At 42.6% G+C, this 21,649-nt stretch overlaps 1 protein-coding gene across 3 annotated transcripts in view; it reads left to right on the forward strand.

Annotated features, from left to right (window-relative positions):
* The window catches only part of stk25b (serine/threonine kinase 25b), a 90,060-nt gene that overhangs the window by 59,387 nt on the left and 9,024 nt on the right, over positions 1 to 21,649 (forward strand). Inside the window, exons 5-9 of one of the 3 annotated variants that reach the window (XM_072255749.1) lie at positions 2,041 to 2,198; positions 5,012 to 5,197; positions 17,207 to 17,352; positions 18,829 to 18,940; positions 20,353 to 20,424. In XM_072255749.1, the coding sequence (XP_072111850.1) occupies positions 2,041 to 2,198; positions 5,012 to 5,197; positions 17,207 to 17,352; positions 18,829 to 18,940; positions 20,353 to 20,424 (674 nt within the window). The remainder of the gene's footprint in view (positions 1 to 2,040; positions 2,199 to 5,011; positions 5,198 to 17,206; positions 17,353 to 18,828; positions 18,941 to 20,352; positions 20,425 to 21,649) is intronic. The other 2 variants (XM_072255750.1, XM_072255751.1) reach the window with 2 other exon arrangements.

The raw sequence follows: 21,649 nt of genomic DNA on the forward strand, positions 1-21,649 counted from the left end.
TTGAAAGTGGGAGGGGGAGGGGGAGATCCAAAATGATAGGAGAAGACAGGAGGGGGAGGGATGGAGCCAAGAGCTGGACAGGTGATTGGCAAAAGGGATATGAGAGGATCATAGGACAGGAGGCCCAGGGAGAAGGAAAAAGGGGGGGGGGCAGAAACCCAGAGGATGGGCAAGGGGTATAGTCAGAGGGACAGAGGGAGAAAAAGGAGAGAGAGAAAGAATGTGTGTATATAAATAAATAATGGATGTGGTACGTTTTGGTGGCTTTGTGGAACAATATATGTTCCAAACCTATTCTGGTATCTGTCCCCCACTTTTCCTTCGCTACATCGACGACTGCATTGGCGCTGCTTCCTGCACGCATGCTGAGCTCGTTGACTTCATTAACTTTGCCTCCAACTTTCACACTGCCCTCAAGTTTACCTGGTCCATTTCCGACACCGCCCTCCCCTTTCTAGATCTTTCTGTCTCTGTCTCTGGAGACAGCTTATCTACTGATGTCTGCTATAACCCTACTGACTCTCACAGCTATCTGGACTATTCCTCTTCTCACCCTATCTCTTGGAAAAATGCCATCCCCTTCTCGCAATTCCTCTGTCTCCACCACATCTGCTCTCAGGATGAGGCTTTTCGTTCCAGGACGAGGGAGATGTCCTCCTTTTTTAAAGAAAGGGGCTTCCCTTCCTCCACCATCAACTCTGCTCTCAAACGTATCTCCCCCATTTCACGCACATCTGCTCTCACTCCATCCTCCCGCCACCCCACTAGGAATAGGGTTCCTCTGGTCCTCACCTACCGCCCCACCAGCCTCCAGGTCCAACATATTATTCTCTGTAACTTCCGCCACCTCCAGTGGGATCCCACCACTAAGCACATCTTTCCCTCCCCCCGTCTCTGCTTTCCGCAGGGATCTCTCCCTACACAACTCCCTTGTCCATTCGTCCCCCATCCCTCCCCACTGATCTCCCTCCTGGCACTTATCCTTGTAAGCGGAACAAGTGCTACACATGCCCTTACACTTCCTCCCTTACCACCATTCAGGGCCCCAGACTGTACTTCCAGGTGAGGTGACACTTCACCTGTGAGTCGGCTGGGGTGATATACTGCGTCCGGTGCTCCCGATGTGGCCTTCTGTATATTGGCGAGACCCAACGCAGACTGGGAGACCGCTTTGCTGAACATCTACGCTCTGTCTGCCAGAGAAAGCAGGATCTCCCAGTGGCCACACATTTTAATTCCACATCCCATTCCCATTCTGACATGTCTATCCATGGCCTCCTCTACTGTAAAGATGAAGCCACACTCAGGTTGGAGGAACAACACCTTATATTCCGTCTGGGTAGCCTCCAACCTGATGGCATGAACATTGACTTCTCTAACTTCCGCTAATGCCCCAACTCCCCCTCGTACCCCATCTGTTACTTATTTTTATACACACATTCTTTCTCTCACTCTCCTTTTTCTCCCTCTGTCCCTCTGAATATACCCCTTGCCCATCCTCTGGGTTCCCCTCCCTGCCCCTTTTCCTTCTCCCTGGGCCTCCTGTCCCATGATCCTCTCGTATCCCTTTTGCCAATCACCTGTCCAGCTCTTGGCTCCATCCCTTCCCCTCCTGTCTTCTCCTATCATTTTGGATCTCCCCCTCCCCCTCCAACTTTCAAATCCCTTACTCACTCTTCCTTCAGTTAGTCCTGACGAAGGGTCTCGGCCCGAAACGTCGACTGTACCTCTTCCTAGAGATGCTGCCTGGCCTGCTGTGTTCACCAGCAACTTTGATGTGTGTTGCTTGAATTTCCAGCATCTGCTGAATTCCTCGTGTTTGAGCTGGTTGCTGAGATTAGGTGACTTTGCCTTCCCATACCCATTTCCAAGTTGTCACACACAGTTCCTAATCCAATTTTACATTTGAGTGTCAGTTTAAATGTAGGTGCAAAAGTCTCTGGAGTTAAGATTTGAACCCACAGCCTTCTGATGCTGGAGACTTAAACCAAGGCTGACTTACGTTTAGTTTTAATTTTCTATTTTATCACTTCTCCACAGCTGCTAATGTTTTACTCTCAGAACAAGGTGACGTCAAGCTCGCAGACTTTGGAGTTGCAGGCCAACTAACAGATACCCAAATAAAGAGGAACACTTTTGTGGGCACACCCTTCTGGATGGCACCAGAAGTCATCAAACAGTCTGCATATGACTTCAAAGTAAGTGAACAAATGCAGTCATTTGGTCTGTGGGTTTGTGTTCTACTCTCCTCCAGGATTGTTCCTATTGCTATCAACAAACACCTTTAGTGCACAAAACCAGAGAAAATTCAATTCAACACAAGCACTATTCCAGGAATAACATTTGAATATTGCTCAAATTGCCTGGGCAAGTGGCTTCCCCCAGCTAAGTTGTAATGGGAAGAAGTGGAAGATGATTGTTAAACTCAACTATTCCAAATTTTGAGCTGTGACCAATTACAGTACTTCAACTAACTTAATAGATATTACTTGATTAGATAGATACTTTATTGATCCCAAAGGAAATTACAATGTCACAGTAGAGTTACAGGTGCACAGATATCCAGTATTAGAAGAGAAGTAAGAAAGAATTTTTCAAAAAGTTACCTTGAACAATCTAACAGGACGGTATCATCACTTCCCCAGATATAAGTTGATTCATTATAGAATGTAATGGCCGAGGGTAAGAATGACCTCATGTAGCACTCTTTGGAGCAGCACAATAGTCTTAATCTATTACTAAAATGACTCTTCTGTTCAGGCAAGGTGGCATGCAGAGGGTGAGAAACATTGTCCAGAATTGCCAGGACTTTACATAAATTGCCTTGATAGTTCTCCCACAGTTTCCAGTATGACTCCTATAACAGAGCCAGCCTTTCTGATCGCTTTATTGAGTCTGTTGGCATCACCTGTGCTGATGCCATAGCCCCAACACACCACGCATTGAAGATTGTACTGGCAACAACAGGCTGTATGAACATGTGATTTTTTTTTTATTATTCTTCCCCCCCCCCCGCCCCCCCATCAATGAGAGCTGTATGGTGTTCGGCCCGCTTGGCCTCCCCCCCCCCCCCCCCAGCTCTTTCCAGCTCGGGGGCCCCCCTTTCCCTCCCCCCCCACCCTCTCGTTCCCCCTCTCCCCTCCCCCCCCTTCCCTGCTTTAATTCATCATGAAGTTATTTAAAACAAAATGCAGAAATGCATTAACTTCTTGCCTCAGGCCTTCTGCAGAGCAGAAGATCAGGTATATGATAACCACCTTATTCCTGCCACCGCCTCTGCAAGGCATCAGAAAGTGCAGCTACCAGCAAACCTCATAAGAAGTAGAAAATATGGCCCGTTGTGTCTGTTCTGCCATTCAGTATGATCGTGGCTGATCTTCCCTGCACTAATTCGATAAATAAGGATTCCCTTGAAAGCTGAACAATTCATAAGTGGTTATTTAACCAAATCTATTCATCTCACTTGACTGAACTCAACCATTGAACTCTCACAGCCCTTTGTGCTGTGTGTTGCAAGGATTTATCAATCTGTGTGCAGAAATTTCTTCTCATTTCTGTCATGATTATTCCACCCCTTGCTTTAAGACTGACTTCTTTCTTGACACCGCAATCTGAGAAACATTAACTAAAAATCTTTCCTGAAAAGGCTCCATTGAATTTTTGTTGTTGTTGTTAGACTGCTAGCTAAAAAGCACGTGATCTGACCTGACATTACCAAACTGCTCTGATAAAAGGTCTTGACCTGAAATCTCTGCTGCCTCCAGAGATAATGTCTGTTCTGCCATTTCCAGCATTTTCTCTTTATTTCTCCTTGTATGTGTCTGGTATTTGTAGTTATGTGTTTTTGACTTTGCTCATTCAGCACTAATCCTTGAAAAATAAATTCAGAGGTTATTTAAGCAATGATAAATATTATAGCTGCAATAAAATACTATGACTTTGTGAAAATGGGAAAAATCTTAGTAGATCTCGGGTGTCTCAGCCACAGCTCATGGATTCTAAATCAGGTCAACTAGATAAAATCCTTCTGGTCTTAAGCAAAATTGGCTAATTTTGTTACTCAGTAATCTGCATTTACTTACATGTTGTGCTACCATTATTGGTAAAATGCATGTGCTACTAATTCCATTTTGCCCGCTGTACTTTTTCTCCCATTTGTGCATGTGGTTCCTTTTATCTTCCACACCAATTTTGCCATTTGTTTTCCATCTTTTGCCTTTTTGTTTCTGTTCCCCCCCTTTATTTTTAATTGTATCTGTGTTACTCAATAGTTTCAGTTAGATAACTGGATCACTCCAGAAATTACTTTTCTATCTAATTGGTTGAAGGTCCAATTAATGTAAGTTTTAATCATTGTTAAGTATGAAGGTGGCTTCATGCCACAAAGGTCATTGGAGCAGAGAAGCCCGATGAGGGTGGGGAGAGGGAACCAAACTTTTCCACATCATGAGTAAACAGATTAAACTTGATTATTCTTCTAAATGAACTAAACCAAAGAACGAGACTTAAGCAAAATGAACTCCCAGTCTGTTAACCTGTCCTGTACAGTTTGGGTTCACTACACTGCAATGTATGAAAGAGAGCCAGCGTGTTCTTTAGAAGCGACAGGTTCAACAATGAACAAAATCTGGTCACTTCTCTGCACAGACTGGAAATAGGTGGTGAGCTAGGAATGGTGGTGTGGTTTGGAGATTAGGTCTAGATTTGCCAGGTGACGAATTGGAAATGTAGTTGCCACTGCGGCAACCCAGAGTGGTGTGCAAGATTAGTTAATTTTGGAATCCATGCTTTTGGAAGCTCTGTTGAATGACTTCAACAGCTCTGTCACATTTAAAAACCAAGACACTACCAGTTTTTTAAATAACAATATTTTCATCGGCAATTTTTTAGTCTGATATATCACAGCTGCTTCTGTATTCATACTTATAAATAGAAAAGTTGCCAAATGTAGACTGATGTAGAGACCTAGTCTTTTTTAAATAGTTTCTCGTTCTCTGACATTAATTTTCAGGCAGACATCTGGTCCCTTGGAATAACTGCAATTGAATTAGCAAAGGGGGAGCCGCCTAACTCGGAGTTGCATCCTATGCGAGTTCTATTCCTTATTCCGAAGAACAACCCCCCAACTCTGGAAGGAAATTACAGCAAACCCTTCAAAGAATTTGTAGAGGCTTGCCTCAACAAAGACCCCAAATTTGTAAGTAGGTCTGATTTGTTTTGAAGGAAGGAATATGGATGGTCCAGAATGTGTAACTAATGAAGAGGTGTATATTCCAGTGTCTGTGCTTATGAAAAATTAAAAGGGAAGAAAGAATTAAAAAGCATCTACAATGTTTACAAAGAATATTGAGCACTTAATTCCCACAAATTACTTTGAGTTATGTTTATTATTGTAAAGAAATTTAATAGCTAATTTGTGCATTCAACACTGAGAAGTGTGGTAAATACCAGTTGATGTGTTATTCCAAACTTCACTGATGGATAAATGTTGGCTAGGAAATGAGGACAAATCAGACTCAGATTGTGCTGTAAAATCCTTTATTCACCAAGGCAGAAAGAGAGCATACTTGCATTTACTACTTATCTGAGGATGGTGCATCTAAAAGTATAGCCCAAAAAAACTAAACTAAATACAGACTTGGATCAAGTGTAGTGAGTGAAGTTTTAGTTTACAATCTTTCTACATTGAGGCATCAGATCTACCGTCAAGGCTGGATGTGTTAAACAAAGGCTTTATATAGAGAAGTATTTGTGCGGCTGCTCTACTGTTATCAGGATGAGGGAATGTTAAAAGAAATATGTAAGATCTGCTGTAGTGTAGAGATTATAAGTGTGAGGTTGTGTAGTGCTACACATGAATGTAGATAAACCAGTTTGTTAAACAAACAAATAATCTTAAAGTTGATGTAGATTGTATTAGAGAAAAATGGGTGGAGCAATATTTCAAAAGTAGTTATACATTTGCGTAGTGTTCAGAATTTCTCTGCTTTGGCTTGGTTCTGTCTGCTGGTAGCTTCTCAGTTTCTTCCCAAGAAATTATCCAGCTTAAGTATGACAGTCCTGCTTCTCAGATTGGATAAACAACATCTCATATTCTGCCTGGGTAGCCTCCAACCTGAACTTCTGGTAATTTCTCCCCCGTCCCCTTCTGTCCATTTCCATCTCCCATTCTGGGTCCACTCTCATTTCTTCTCCTTTCCTCACTTGACTATCACCTCTCTCTGTCCCTCCTCCTTCCCTTTCTCCCATGGTCCACTCTTCTGTCCTGACAGATTTCTCCTTCAGCCTTTTTATACATTTTCCACCTATCACCTCCTAGCTTATCAATTCACCCCCTCCACTACCTACCTACCTTCTTCCTTACATATCACCTTGTACACTTCCCCTCCCCCCATTCTTATTTAGACTTCTTCCCTTTTCCTTTCAGTCATGATGAAGGGTCTCAGCTCAAAACACGAATTCTTTATCCATTTCTGTAAATGCTACCTGACCTGCTGAGTTCCACTTAGCACTTTGTGTGTGTTACTCTGGTTTTCCAGCATTGACTGAATCTCTTCTGTTTATGACAATTCTGGTTCCTCATTTGTCAATATATAGTACTTTCCAAAAAGTGTTACTGGATGTCTGCAGGGAGCAGAAATCCATTTGTGTCCCACCTTCCCCCTCCTATCCCATGAAATGTAATAACACCAGTTGTTACAGCCATTTCTGCTTATAGTGTGGCAAGTATTGTCTTCATATTGTTACGTACCCCGTAACTGGATTGCCAAACCAGCAGAAATCTGGAGTCTGGATTACTGGAACTAAGAAAGTTTTATTAAAGAAGTAAGTAACACAGTACTCTAAACATAAGGATATAAATGCAACAGGTTAGCAATGATAAAACACACATGGACACAGAACTAGGATAATAGGATCAATCAAGCTCTGTCGCAGTCTAGGGGTAAAATGATCAGTCTCAAGTGACACAGAGTTCAGTTCAGTGTAGTTCAGTTCGCAGTAGTCGCTGTTGTGCCGTTGGGGGGAGAGAGAGAGAGAGAGAGAGAGCGAATGATGATATTCAAATCGGATTCAAACAGACCTCGCAGTTAGCTTTCGGGCGAGCCCTTTGTAATGTCTTCTGAGGTCACCGACTGTGACTCCTCCGTTCCGGATACGATTGTTCTTCTGCGGTGAACCCGGCACCCAGACAAGGGCGGACACACACACCAGGTTCCCGCCGATCGTACCTTTTCACCCTGTGCGTCTATGGTCGGTCCTGCGACCAGACCTCCAAAAACTCCCACCAACTTGTGGGGGGGGCACAACACACTTCCAGGGTCTCATTATCGTGGTGTCATGGTGTGTCACTTGCCTTAGCGAACCTGTTCCTTTTATCCCCCTGCTGGGGTATCGCCTGTCCATCAAACTTCAAATAGTTCAGGTTCAAAGCAACTGGTCTAAACAATACTCGGAACTGTGTCTCTTTTCGTTAATCTCTCTCGTCTCTCTCTTATTAGCATTTTGAATGTTTCCCCCATTTGTCTCTTTCTTATCTCTCTTATCGGCATCAATCTTCTGATAACTTGGTCTGTTGTCACACCCCTACCCTTCAAAGGATTTTTACCGGGGTAAAAATTATAGGCATGAATACATTATTAGATACTCACAAATAGACATGTTCATCAGCTATTTGGCTGATACAGAGAACTTTAAGTTGTCAACACCTTGACAGACAGTCAGCAATCACATTTTCCATTCCTTTTATATGTGTTATTTTAATAATCCTCTAAGACCAGGCTCCAACTTAGCAAACTTCATAGTGGCCAAAAACACTAATGAGTTGTGATCAGTGTAACTTCTCTGGTTTTCGTCCTGGACACAGATAACAAGGGTTGTCCCACACCAACTTAGCATTCTTTGGCAAGGGCTTAGTAAGAGGGTGGGTAATATCTGCAAAGTTTTTGCCAAACTTCTGATAGTACCCCACCATCTCCAAGAACCTTCTCAGGGCTCTCTTGTCTGTCAGGGTTGGGACGTCAGAGATAGCCCGCACCTTAACTTGCATCGGTGCCAGCTGCCCCTGTCTTACCACAAATCCCAGATAAGTGATTTTTCCGTGGCCGAATTCACTTTTTGCAAGGTTCACTGTCAGGCTGGCTTCAAACAGCCGTTTAAACAGTGCCACAATGTGCTCCTCCCACGTGTCACTCCAGCCCACTACATCGTCAATATACGCTTCTGCGTTCTTTAGCCAGTTTGTCACTGAATTAATCATCCTATAGGGGTGTTGCTCACTAGGCTGACCTGATGTGAACACAATCCCATGTCCCAGCTCTTTGCATCGCCTTGGGACATTGGGACATACGTGTGCGTGCCGTTTAATTAGCTTTGGCGGCAGCTGGCTTTGTTGGGGAGTTAGGTGAGAGAACTCATCAGCAAAGTTGGTCAACACAGTTATCCCATCTGGTCGGCACACTTATCTTTTCAAAATGGGTCCTCCCCTTATACTTGTTAGTAGGGAAGTGGTGTTAGGTAAATTGAAGGGATTGAAGGCAGGTAAATCCCCAGGGCCAGATGGTCTGCATCCTAGAGTGCTTAAGGAAGTAGCCCAAGAAATAGTGGATGCATTAGTGATAATTTTTCAAAACTCGTTAGATTCTGGACTAGTTCCTGAGGATTGGAGGGTGGCTAATGTAACCCCACTTTTTAAAAAAGGAGGGAGAGAGAAACTGGGGAATTATAGACCGGTTAGCCTAACGTCGGTGGTGGGGAAACTGCTGGAGTCAGTTATCACATTTGGAAAGCGGTGAAATCATCGGACAAAGTCAACATGGATTTGTGAAAAGAAAATCATGTCTGACGAATCTCATAGAATTTTTTGAGGATGTAACTAGTAGAGTGGATAGGGGAGAACCAGTGGACGTGGTATATTTGGATTTTCAAAAGGCTTTTGACAAGGTCCCACACAGGAGATTAGTGCGCAAACTTAAAGCACATGGTATTGGGGGTAAGGTATTGATGTGGGTGGAGAATTGGTTAGCAGACAGGAAGCAAAGAGTGGGAATAAACAGGACCTTTTCAGAATGGCAGGCGGTGACTAGTGGGGTACCGCAAGGCTCAGTGCTGGGACCCCAGTTGTTTACAATATATATTAATGACTTGGATGAGGGAATTAAATGCAGCATCTCCAAGTTTGCGGATGACACGAAGCTGGGTGGCAGTGTTAGCTGTGAGGAGGATGCTAAGAGGATGCAGGGTGACTTGGATAGGTTGGGTGAGTGGGCAAATTCATGGCAGATGCAATTTAATGTGGATAAATGTGAAGTTATCCACTTTGGTGGCAAAAATAGGAAAACAAATTATTATCTGAATGATGGCCGATTAGGAAAAGGGGAGGTGCAACGAGACCTGGGTGTCATTATACACCAGTCATTGAAAGTGGGCATGCAGGTACAGTAGGCGGTGAAAAAGGCGAATGGTATGCTGGCATTTATAGCGAGAGGATTCGAGTACAGGAGCAGGGAGGTACTACTGCAGTTGTACAAGGCCTTGGTGAGACCACACCTGGAGTATTGTGTGCAGTTTTGGTCCCCTAATCTGAGGAAAGACATCCTTGCCATAGAGGGAGTACAAAGAAGGTTCACCAGATTGATTCCTGGGATGGCAGGACTTTCATATGAAGAAAGACTGGATGAACTGGGCTTGTACTCGTTGGAATTTAGAAGATTGAGGGGAGGATCTGATTGAAGCGTATAAAATCCTAAAGGGGTTGGACAGGCTTGATGCAGGAAGATTGTTCCCGATGTTGGGGAAGTCCAGAACAAGGGGTCACAGTTTGAGGATAAAGGGGAAGCCTTTTAGGACCGAGATTAGGAAAAACTTCTTCACACAGAGAGTGGTGAATCTGTGGAATTCTCTGCCACAGGAAACAGTTGAGGCCAGTTCATTGGCTATATTTAAGAGGGAGTTAGATATGGCCCTTGTGGCTATGGGGGTCAGGTGGTTTGGAGGGAAGGCTGGGGCGGGGTTCTGAGTTGGATGATCAGCCATGATCATAATAAATGGTGGTGCAGGCTCGAAGGGCCGAATGGCCTACTCCTGCACTTATTTTCTATGTTTATCAGGTGGCACCCTAGCCTCATTAATTTTCATGATAACACCAACTAGGTTTGTTCGCCTATCGTGGCAAGCTGTTAGCATATCAGAAGCCTCGAACTGTGTTAACTCACGTCTACAATAGTCAATAACATCCTTCCTCCTGTGTGGCCAGGAAAACTCTCATGATTCTACCGACTGTTTTCTTCCCCCCAAAATGTCCACCAAGGGGTATCTTGTGGGCCAGGTTAAGAATCTCATCCCCATAAATTTTTGGCACCACCCCCCCATTCCTCATCTGCGGGCACGGTACTTGGTCTCCATTTCTTCCTTTGCACTCCCTCCTCCACACAATAGCCCACTGGCTCCCTTTTTAATTCTGCTTCAGAGAGAGCTGTCTCCGCCAAAACCATCAGCTCCTCGTCTCGCTCCTGTGCCTGTACAAATTCCTTCCTTGCTTATGATAAATTTACCTTAATTTCTGTTTCACTACGCTGCTCCTCACTTTCTAACCCCTTCTGATACAAGGCTGGTAAAAACGTCTCAGCCAATTCTATATTTTCTTCGGCAGCCTTTCTGGACACACGCCAAGTCACTGCACAAATGGGATAAACCTGTGAGCCCATGGGCGGGACCTCAATGCTGGCAGGCTGGCTTGTCGATCTTACTGCTGGGTACACCTCTCCGCCGGCAAGGTCATTACCAAGTAAGACCTCCATGTCTTTCATCGGTAGTTCGGGCCTCACCCCTATCGTGACCGGTCCAGAGACCAAGTGGCTTTTTCGGTGTATCTGGTGCAAAGGTACTGCTTCAGTCCCTTTTCCAATGCCTTTTACAACCCTGACCTCCCCAGTCTGGGTCTCTGAACTAAAGTCTAACACACTCTTTAATATCAATGACTGACAAGCTCCAGTGTCTCTCCAGATCCATACTGGAACTGGGTTTAACCCCTTCTTCACCAACACCAATTCAGCCGAGATAAACCTCTCGCGCCCTTCCTGAACCTTATCAGACCTCTTCTCTCCTGGCAGTTTGTTTACCAGCTCAATACAACCAGTCGGAACCGCCGTTTTTCCTTTCCCCATCTCCTTCTTTGGGGCAAAGCAACTGGACGCAAAGTGTCTGACTTTCCCACAATTATAGCATACGACCCCAGGAGACTTCCTACCAAACTGCTCCCAGTCTACCTTATCCTTCTAACTAGTCCCTGGCTTACTTTCTGACTTTTCTGGCGGACTCTCCCCGCCGTCCTGACTACCCTTCTGGTAGCCTTTACTCGGGGCAAACTTCGTTTTATGTGTCAATGCATACTCATCCGCTAACTTAGCAGTTGCGGCTAAAGTGTCTGCCTCTTTCTCATTTAGGTAGGGTCTCATACCTTCAGGGACACAACCTTTAAACTGCTCAATCAGGATGAGCTGTAGCAGTCTATCATAATCCCCATTGACCCCTTTCGAGGCACACCAATGCTCACAATATGTCTGCAGCTCACGGGCAAACTCTAAATACTGCTTCCTCGCATTCCGGAACCTCTGCCGGTATGCCTCCGGAACCAACTCATAAATCCTGAGGATGGCCTCTTTCACCACCTCATACCTCTGGGCATCTTCTGCGGACAAAGCCGAGTAAGCTTGTTGGGCTTTTCCTTTAAGTACACTCTGAAGCAAAACAGCCCACTTATCCCTCGGCCAGTCCTGACTTGCAGCAACTTTTTCAAAATGGAGAAAATACCAATCAACATCGGTCTTGTCAAATGGGGGAACCAGCCTAACCTCCTGGGTCGCCCTGAACCTTCCACCTTGGTTCGGCATGGGCCCCTGTGCTGCCGTCATCTTTAACCTCTCCAGCTGTTGGGGGGAGAGAGAGAGCGAATGATGATATTCAAATCGGATTCAAACAGACCTTTGATATTCCTCGCAGTTAGCTTTCGGGCGAGCCCTTTGTAATGTCTTCTGAGGTCACCGACTGTTACCCCTCCATTCCGGATACGATCGTTCTTCTGCGGTGAACCCGGCACCCAGGCAAGGGCGGGCACACACACCAGGTTCCCGCGATCGTACCTTTTCACCCTGTGCGTCTATGGTCGGTGCCGCGATCAGACCTCCAAAAACTCCCACCAACTTGGGGGGCACAACGCACTTCCAGGGTCTCGTTATCTCGTGGTGTCATGGTGTGTCGCTTGCCTTAGTGAACCTGTTCCTTTTATTCACCTGCTGGGGTGTATCGCCTGTCCATCAAACTTCAAACAGTTCAGGTTCAAAGCAACCGGTCTAAACAATACTCGGAACTGTGTCTCTTTTTGATAATCTCTCTCGTCTCTCTCTTATTAGCATTTTGAATGTTTCCTCCATTTGTCTCTCTTATCCCTCTTATCGGCATCAATCTTCTGATAACTTGGTCTGTTGTCACAATATGCTGAACTTTCAAGGGCTATGGAGGCTGTGGAAGCAGGGTGTGATTTAGGGAAAGAATACTGATGTATGTATTTAGGCTCTTTGGACTAAATGGTTCATCTTTCATATTCTCATTGTGGAAAAACTTCCTTCAACTAATGACAATAAGCTGATGTACTGAATTTGTGTAGTTGAGCAATAGTGATCCATAAAGTGAAGCAAATCAGTTGAGAGAAAATATTTAGCGGGAAAAGAAAAAGTAGATTCAAGGACGGCTATAAAAAGCATCAAAGGAAACAGAAAAATGTACAAGCTGTACAATGAAAATGTCGCAAGAACATTTAAGCTGTCAGAGTGTAAAGGAATTGAGAGATAAGGAAGAATGAAAGTACATTAAATATAAATATGGGCAATATTGTAATGGTTAATAAGGAAATGGAAGAAGACTTAAGTATTTTATGTATTTTTAAATAGAGGAATATACCACAAGTAGATGGAATCTAAAAATATCAAGTGGAGGAACTAATTAGAGGCCTTAAATTTTAAAGTCATGAATTTGAAAATAATAATTAGAAAAGTACACCTTCAAGACCATGGGAGGACTAGAGAATAACCAGCGTTGTTCCCTTGTATAAGAAAGGCATTTGGGACAAACCAGGAAATCCTAATGCAGTGAACCTTGCGTCAGTTGTAGGGAAATTATTAGGAGAAGATCCTTAAGGATAAAATTTTCTCACGTCTATAAATGCCTGGTTTTATTATGGATGTTCACAAGGTTTGCATGAGGGAGGTCATGCTGGCTAACCATTTTAATTCCTATCCCCATTCCTGTTCTGACAGGTCAGGCCATGGCCTCGGCCTCCTTTTTTGCCATGATTAGGCCACTCTCTGGGTTGAGGAGCAACACCTCATATTCAGTCTGGATAACCTCCAACCTGATGGCATGAACATCAATTTGACCTTCCAGTTTTTCTTTCCTTCCCTCCTTCCCTCTTCTTCTATTCCCATTCTGGCTGCTTACTACTTCTCACCTGCCTATCACCTCCCCCAATGCCCCTCCTTCTTCCCTTTTTCCCGTGGTCCACTATCTTCTCCTATCTGATTCGTTCTTCTTTAGCCCTTTACCTTTCCCATCCACTTGGCTTCACCTATCAGCTTCTACCTAGTCCTCCTTATCCAATCCCCTACCTTTTTATTCTGTCTTCCCCATTTCTTTCCAGTCCTGAAGAAGGGTCTCAGTCTGAAACATCAACTGTTTATTCAATTCTATAAATGCTGCCTGACCTGCTGAGTTCCTCCAGCATTTCGTATGTCTTGCCATGGTTTTACAAATTTTTGAGGAGATGACAAGGGTAATCGGTGAGGCCAATATCTTAAGTAAAGCATTCAACAAGGTAATTCGTGTTGGGTGATCCAGAAAATTAAGGTAGCTGAGATCCACAGAAGCTTGGTAAATCGGATTCAGGCTGGCTTGACCTTCGAAAACAGAGGAGAGTGGTGGAGTATTGTTATTCTGACTGGAGGTCTGTGACTACTGGAGGAATCGGTACTATGGCTTCTGTTGTTTGTAATCGGTGCTATGGCTTCTGTTGTTTGTGATATACATTAATGATTTGTATGAAGATATAGGTGGACTGATTGGTAAGTTCACAGGAGTCACAAAAGTTGGTGGAGTTGTGTAGAGTGAGGAAGCAGCAGCATATAGATCAGGTGGAAATCTGGGCCGAGGAATAGCTGCTAGAGGTTAATCTGGATACATGTAAGGTATTGTGCTGTGCCATCTCAAGTGTAAGATGGAAGTATCACTAAATGTCTGAATCCATGGGAGTATTGCTGTATAGAGGGATCTTGGGGTGTTTTTCGGCTTCTTAGGTAAGGAGAGTTGTGTGTCTATTTACAGATGACACCAGGTTCGAAGTGCAGTATGTTGTGTGTGATGAAGCAGAAAATTATAAAGCTGGAAGGACCAGAAATGCTCAGCATGTGGATTATGAAAATGTCAAATCTGGCTGAGTCAGACCAGAATATTTTCAGAATTGGAAGGGGAAAATGTTTTTGATGTTCACTCAAATATCTTGAAAGCCTTGTACACTTAGCCAAAAGTAATCAAAAATAATAACAAGCAACACACACAAAAGTTGCTGGTGAACGCAGCAGGCCAGGATGTTGACTCCAGCAACAACCATGGACAAGCCTGGCCTGCTGCGTTCACCAGCAACTTTTATGTGTGTTGCTTGAATTTCCAGCATCTGCAGAATTCCTGTTGTTTGCAAAAATAATAACGACTGTTTAAAATGTTGGCTACCCTTTTCAGCCAGGGGTGCCACAGAGGTTATCCTTATTATTATTTTCTTCACAAAACCAGTTTTTGACCAATTTGCTTCAATGCCAATGACACCAAGCATTGAGCACAAAGGTTATGGACTTCAACAATATCCTGATAGTGCTGAAAAATTGTCCTTTAGATGCAGCTCTTAGATGCAGATCAAGCTCTTTCTGCACCTGCAATGGTGTCTACCCATTGTGGAGTGAAGTTGTATGATTATGTCCAGGGGAAGCCATGAAGGATAATTTTACCTAGTCACTGAACCACTCCATTTATCTGCTCTCAATTGACATTAAAGTGATGGAATAGGTCTGATACATTCACTCACCATTAACTTCATATCTGTTGATTCTAGGTTCTGCAGGGATCAGATAACTAAGTTCAGCACATCCTTGTCCAAAGTACATAGAAAAGGGCAAAGACTGGTGGTGATATCAAGGCAGAATATAATTGTGTACCCATGAGAAACCCAAGTAAAATGGAAATCAATAGGAAAATGTTTGACTGTCTAAGTTCACTTGTCACAAGTGGAAGCTACTGTGCAGTTCTAAGAGGAAAATCAGTTTGGCCCAAAGACATTGCTACATCTGACCCTTGTGAGAGTGTTTGAGGCATACCCAATTCGGCTGCTTCATCAGTGATCCTCTCTAGTTTAACATAAGAATTGGAAACATTAGCTAATGAATAAGTAATATGCAGTTTCATTTTAAGGTTCTCAGATACACATAGGCACATGCAGCAAGACTTGGGCAATCTCCAGGTTTGGGTTGAAGTGGTGAGGTTTATCCAAGCAACACGACAACCTTCTCTATATCCTAGGAGTCATCAGTGACTGGAGACTTAATTAAACTGGCCAGATAAATGCAGTACATGGGGATGGGGGTAAAAGGACAAAAAAAAACACGTCAAGCTGTGCTTCTTCAAAGCTTTTACTAGCATAACTCAGGTGTATGCTGTGTTATACTCTAGCTGTGTAATTCCAATTACAGTGAGTAAAGCTTTACACCAATCAACCCAAGGCAATCTGCTTGACTAATGCACCATCTGCCCCTCAAAATCTTAATGGCTTTCTTGAGGCACAAAATGACTAGTGCATAATACTTATGAGATTTACTAAATCATGTTTTCAGACTTTCTTTGAAAGTTTCTCACAGCTTATGACTTCCATCCAGAGGTACACCAGCACCTCCACATTTCCTCTAAGTTAAAACTTGTGTTGATTTTGATTTATGCGATAGTTCCTTCGTTGTTGCTGTTGCAACATTCTGAAATTACTACTTAACAGCAGAGTGAAATGTCACATAGATTACTGTAGTACAAGAAAATGATTCTGAACACCTTATCAAGGACAATTACAGCTTCCCAAATGTTGGTTGTCAGTAATGCACTTAAAGAAAAGTTTTGCAAGCTGGAGTTAGCTCTCTAAGCCTCCATTGGCATCTACTTCTCTTTCCTCTAAAGATGCTTTCTAAAACATTTTTGATTAAACTTTAAATCATCTGATTATTTCCTTCATGATTAATTTTTACTAATGCTCCTGGGAAGTGTTGTGGGATTTCGCAATCAAGGACGTATCTTGTGGAATTTATTGTTTTGCAGTGGTAGTACAGTGCAAGACAATAAAATTACTTTAAGTTACAAAATAAATAAATAGTTCAAAAGTTGAAAATTAAAGTATAATCAATGGACTGGTCAGAAATCTGATGGCGGAAGGGAAGAAGCTGTTCTTAAAATGTTGAATGTGAGCTTCAAGCTCCTGTACCTCCTTCCCAATGGTAGAAATGAGAGAAGTCATGTCCCAGATGATGGTGGTCTTTAATGGTAGATGCAAATTTAGAGATGGTGTTTGAGCTGTGCCTGGCCACACAGTTATGAGCATAGAGAGAGTTGATTAGTGGGCTAAGTATGCCCACATCCTTGAGGTGCACCTGTGCTGATTAACAGTGAGATGATCTTGCTGCATCGAAGGTACTACATAAATGGAAGTTACCCTTGCTGAGCAGAGTTGTATCTAATCAGGTGGCAGGCCACGTTAAAAATGTCTTCACCTAATTTGCTGAAACTTCAGGCTAGCTTCTATCATTTTGTAAAAAGCTGGATGTGTGTTTTTGTGGTTTGCCTATTTGTACCTATTAACTTCAGTTGGATGTATGGAAAATGTTATCAATAGGTCTGTATGAGAATGCAATTCAAGGTTTCAAGTGAGTTATAGATCACCAGTAGCACTGAGCCAGTGTATGAAAGTTAACTAGAGATATTAAAGTAATGACAAAAGAATGGTCTGAATATTAAACTGAAAGGGCGGCTAAAAACCACATGACTGGAAAATGAGAAACAGGAAATACTGCAGGTGATGCAGGGGAGATCAAAAGATCCATGGAACTCTAAAACCTCTGGTTTCAAATCCTAGAGACCAACAGCAAAAGAACTTCTGAAACACAAGTACATCCAGCGCTACACAAAGAAAACTTCTTACTTAACAGAACTGATTGACCGCTACAAACGTTGGAAATCAGAAGGTCATGGTGAGGAGTCCAGTTCCGAAGACTCTGACCTGTAAGTATCTATGTGATAGGAGGGGGTACACAATAACTGAATGTGTGTTCCTGCATTCAGTCTACTCTGAGGAACACATTTTTATTCAAAATGTATTTTCCTTTCATTTAATACACTTTATTATTCATTGGTTTGTCAGGAATATTCTGTGCAATCAAATAATCGGTTTATCCTGTTTCAGTCACGAGATACTGCAGATGCTTAAGATCTTAAGTAACACAAACAAATGCTGGAGGAAACTCCACAAGCCAGTCAGCATCTATGGAGAGGAATAAACAATCAAACCTTCAGGCCAAGTCCCTTCACTAGGACTAGAAAGGAAGGAGGCAGAAGCCAGAATAAGATGGTGGGGGTGGGGAGAAAGAGTACAAGGTGGCAGGTGATGGGCAGAGAGGGATGAAGTAAGAAGCTGGGAGGTGATAGGCAAAAGAAGGAAGATATTAATAGAAGAGCTCAAGTTTTACAGCATTTGCATAATCTCTTGTGTTGATTTGCTGCTCCACTGTGAAGTCTCTTAAGATGTGCATACTCTTAAGAAGTATAAATCCTTTCTTCAATGGGAATTCATTGAGACCCTCTCTCACTGCTGTTCCCTGACTCTTTGGTAGTTACTCCCCTCCCCCCTTTTTTTAAATTTACCCTTTTACCCCTTTTCTTCTCACCTACCAATCACCTCCCTCTGGTTCTCCACCTCCTTTCCTTTCTTCCATGGTTCACTGTCCTCCCTCTTAGATTCCTTCTTCTTCAGCCCTTTACCTCTTCCACCTATCACCACCCAGCTTCTTCATCCATTCTCCCTCACCCACCCACCTTCCCCCTCACCTGGTTTCACCCATCACCTGCCAACTTGTACCCGTTCCCCTTCCCCACTACCTTATTCTGGCTTCTTCCCCCTTCCTTTCCAGTTGTGATGAAGGGTCTTAACCCAAAGCATCAACTGTTTATTCCCCTCCATAGATGCTGCCTGACTTGCTGAGTTCCCCAGGCATTTTGTGTGTGTTAGCATGTTTTAGTATTTGTTGAGACATTTTAAGATTCTCCTCTCCAAGTTTGTATCTCAGTCTCAAGCCTATTCCTGTTGAATGCAGGCATGGACAATAATGTTATAGAATGGAGTTGTAAATGTGGAATAAATTTAATTATTGGTGTGAGATGGCACCTTTTGACAGAAGGAGCAGATCAGAAAACAGCATATACAGTAATCACCTTGATTAGCAATGTAGGTTAACATGAAAATGAAAGCAAAATACTTGAGAAAGAGAACATAAAAAAGAGGAACTGCAGTTGAATCTGGGAACTAGCTGTTTTTATTTGGTGAGGTGATGCCATACATCAAGTCCCTTTTGGTGCTGTTATGAATATGACTGCCTCTGAGAATGACTAGAAATACTGAAGCTATTTAATAAAGATTAACTGAAGTTCCCTGTGTGGTTCTGATGTTAAGTATTCTCATGGGAGCTTGCTATCTGTAAACAGTGAAGCTGATGCCGATGAAAGAGATCAGTGTCCAGTTTGGACTTTCCCCACTGTACGCCCCAGCACCTTAAGCAAGCTGCAAAACGGAATGCCTGTACAGAGTTCTCAGAAGGTAAGTCTGTATACATCTAGCACCTTCTCACTGACGTTATAGCAATAAGTGGGTTTGGCAATTTCCATAAAAGTACTCTGAGAATTTGCATGGTTGCAGCACTCCTTTAATCCTATGGCTGTAAAGACAGGCAGTTCTATTTTTCTAGTCTCTGGGCTTCTTTTCTTCTCTGCTTCTCTTCTCATGCCATCCCAAGCCATAGTTTGACCAAGGATGATCAAAAATCTATCTCTTTATTTGCACCAAAATGAAATTGAACTAAAAACAAGAAGAGAATACATTCAGGCAACATTTGGGAAAAGAAAGATAATTAATGTTATTGGTCCAAGACCTTTTTCTGGAAATGGGAAAGAGAAAATAACTGTTTTCAATAGCACAGAAGTTGGGTTATTTGCTTTTGGAAACTAACTTGTATCCTTTGCTGAAAAATCAAAAATCTCATTTGCTAGAACTGTGAAATAAAAACAAAAGCTGCTCAAAGTATTCAGTTCAGGCAGTACATGTGGAAAGGAAATAGTTGTTTCAGATATGGGACTCTTCATATTCGTATTCAAAGTTCTGACAAAGGGTCCTGAACCTGAAATCTCAAGTGTATCTCTTCACTCAAGTATTGTCTGATGACTTGCTATGTATGTCTGAGGAGAAACATCAGCATTTTAATGTTTTGTATACTGAATCTTGACTGCATTCAAAGAATGCTCGATCTGCACAAAAACACTACATAGAAGATGTTGAGGCACAAAGATCAGAAAACCAATTCCATTGTTTTGTCTGCACCAGGATTGACTTTTCCATTAAGCATACTTTGGAGGCACATGCAGCACCTGAGGTTGAAAATCAGACAAGTTTAGCAAAGGGGTACCATAGGTTAAGGCTTCAGGAGCACAAGACACAGGCATCAGTTAAAATCAGGCCAAATATTAAAAAAGTTACCACTATGGAGCTCTAGACAGTTACACGCTCAGCAGAAGGAAAAGGCCATAAAGGAATTTGAAAATGTCAGGCAGTCCTGCTTTAAATTGTAAGTTTAGAGGGTGGAGGTAAGCCAGCTGTATCTGAGGAAAGTCAATATAATGAGAGAAATAAATTGGAACAACCAATAAGGCAAGGCATAATATAGTGATGTTACCAAGCTGGAAACAAATGGATTTACAGATGTGAAGTGTACAAGGACTGAAAGTGACAGTGATATGTGACATCAAACTGACAATCTATCTATTTTGTCAAAGGACTAAAACAGAGGTCTGAAATTTTATTGGTTTCCATTGGTAAGGCAAGGAAATTCAGAGCCCTGTGGAAAGTTCAAAAGCATTGAGTATGGTATGAAGTAGAGGCAATTGTGGTTGAGATCAATTGCATGGAATTTTCACCATTGGTTTGTTTACTGTTCTTTTGTGTTATTTTAAAATAAGCCCTCGGAACCAATGAAGCGACTGCCAAAGTCGAAGTGCTTGACAACCCTGGTCAATCCCATGTTCAGAGAGGTAATATAGCACTATGTGACCATTTACTACTTATGAATATACTTGTGCTTACACCAGTTGCTTTGGACCACAATGAATTATTTTCCCATTGATTAATACCAAGAGAAATTAAGTACAAGGATGGGTTGGCCAAATGCCCAATTTTCCTGTCTTTATTAAGTGTGACTTTTTTCCCAACTAACATGATGTCGACCAAGCTAATCCCAGTGTCCTGCTTGAGACCTTAGCCCTCTAGACCCCTGCTATCCACATACTTGTCTCAACCACATTCTCCGGTAGTTCATTCTGTAGGTACACTACCCTCTATTTGAAGAGGTTACTCTTCGTATTCCCTTTCAAAGTTCAAAGTAAATATATTATTAAAGTACGTATATGTAACCAGATACAACCCTGAGATTAATTTTCTTGCGGGCATACTCAATAAATACATAATAGAATGAATGAAAGACGGCATCAACTTGAGCATTCACCCATTGTGCAAAAGACACAGACTGCAAATACAAAAAGAAAGAAATTATGCTAATAAATAAGCAATAAATATCAAGAACATGAGATGTAGAGTCCTTGAAATTGAGTCCATAGGTTGTAGGAATATTTCACTGATGAAATTGAGTGAAGTTTTCCGTTTTGGTCAGGAACCTGCTGGTTGAGGGGCAATAACTGTTTTTGAGCCTGGTGGTGTGAGTCTTGAGGCTCCTGTACCACCTTCCCTGATGGCAGAAGTGAGAAGAGAGCTTGTCCTACGTGGTGAGGGTCCCTGATGATGGATGCTGATTTCCTGCAACAACGTTTCATGTAGATGTGCTCAGTGGTGGGGAAAACTTTACCTGTGATGGACTGGGCCATATTAACTATTTTTTTGTAGGATTTTCCATTTCAAGGTGTTGATGTTTCCATACCAGGCTGTGATATAGCCCATCAATACGCTTTCCACTACACATCTATAGAAGTTTGTCAAAGTTTTAGATGTCATGCTGAATCTTCACATTAAACCTATGCAGTTTGATTTTTAATTTCCTTTCACAGGCGAAAACACATTGTATGAATTCACCCTAGCAATGCTCCTCATGATTTCATATACCTCCTCAATCTCCCACATTCCAAAGTCCTTGCTTGCTCAACCTCTCCCAGGTTCTTGAGTCCTGGCTGCATTTTAACAAATCTATTTTATTGATAATAGCACCCAGAATATCATTCCAAATCTCTTTTATTTTTAAGATGTCAT

Source organism: Mobula birostris, chromosome 4, assembly GCF_030028105.1.
Source record: "Mobula birostris isolate sMobBir1 chromosome 4, sMobBir1.hap1, whole genome shotgun sequence".
NCBI classification, from domain to species: Eukaryota; Metazoa; Chordata; class Chondrichthyes; order Myliobatiformes; family Myliobatidae; genus Mobula; species Mobula birostris.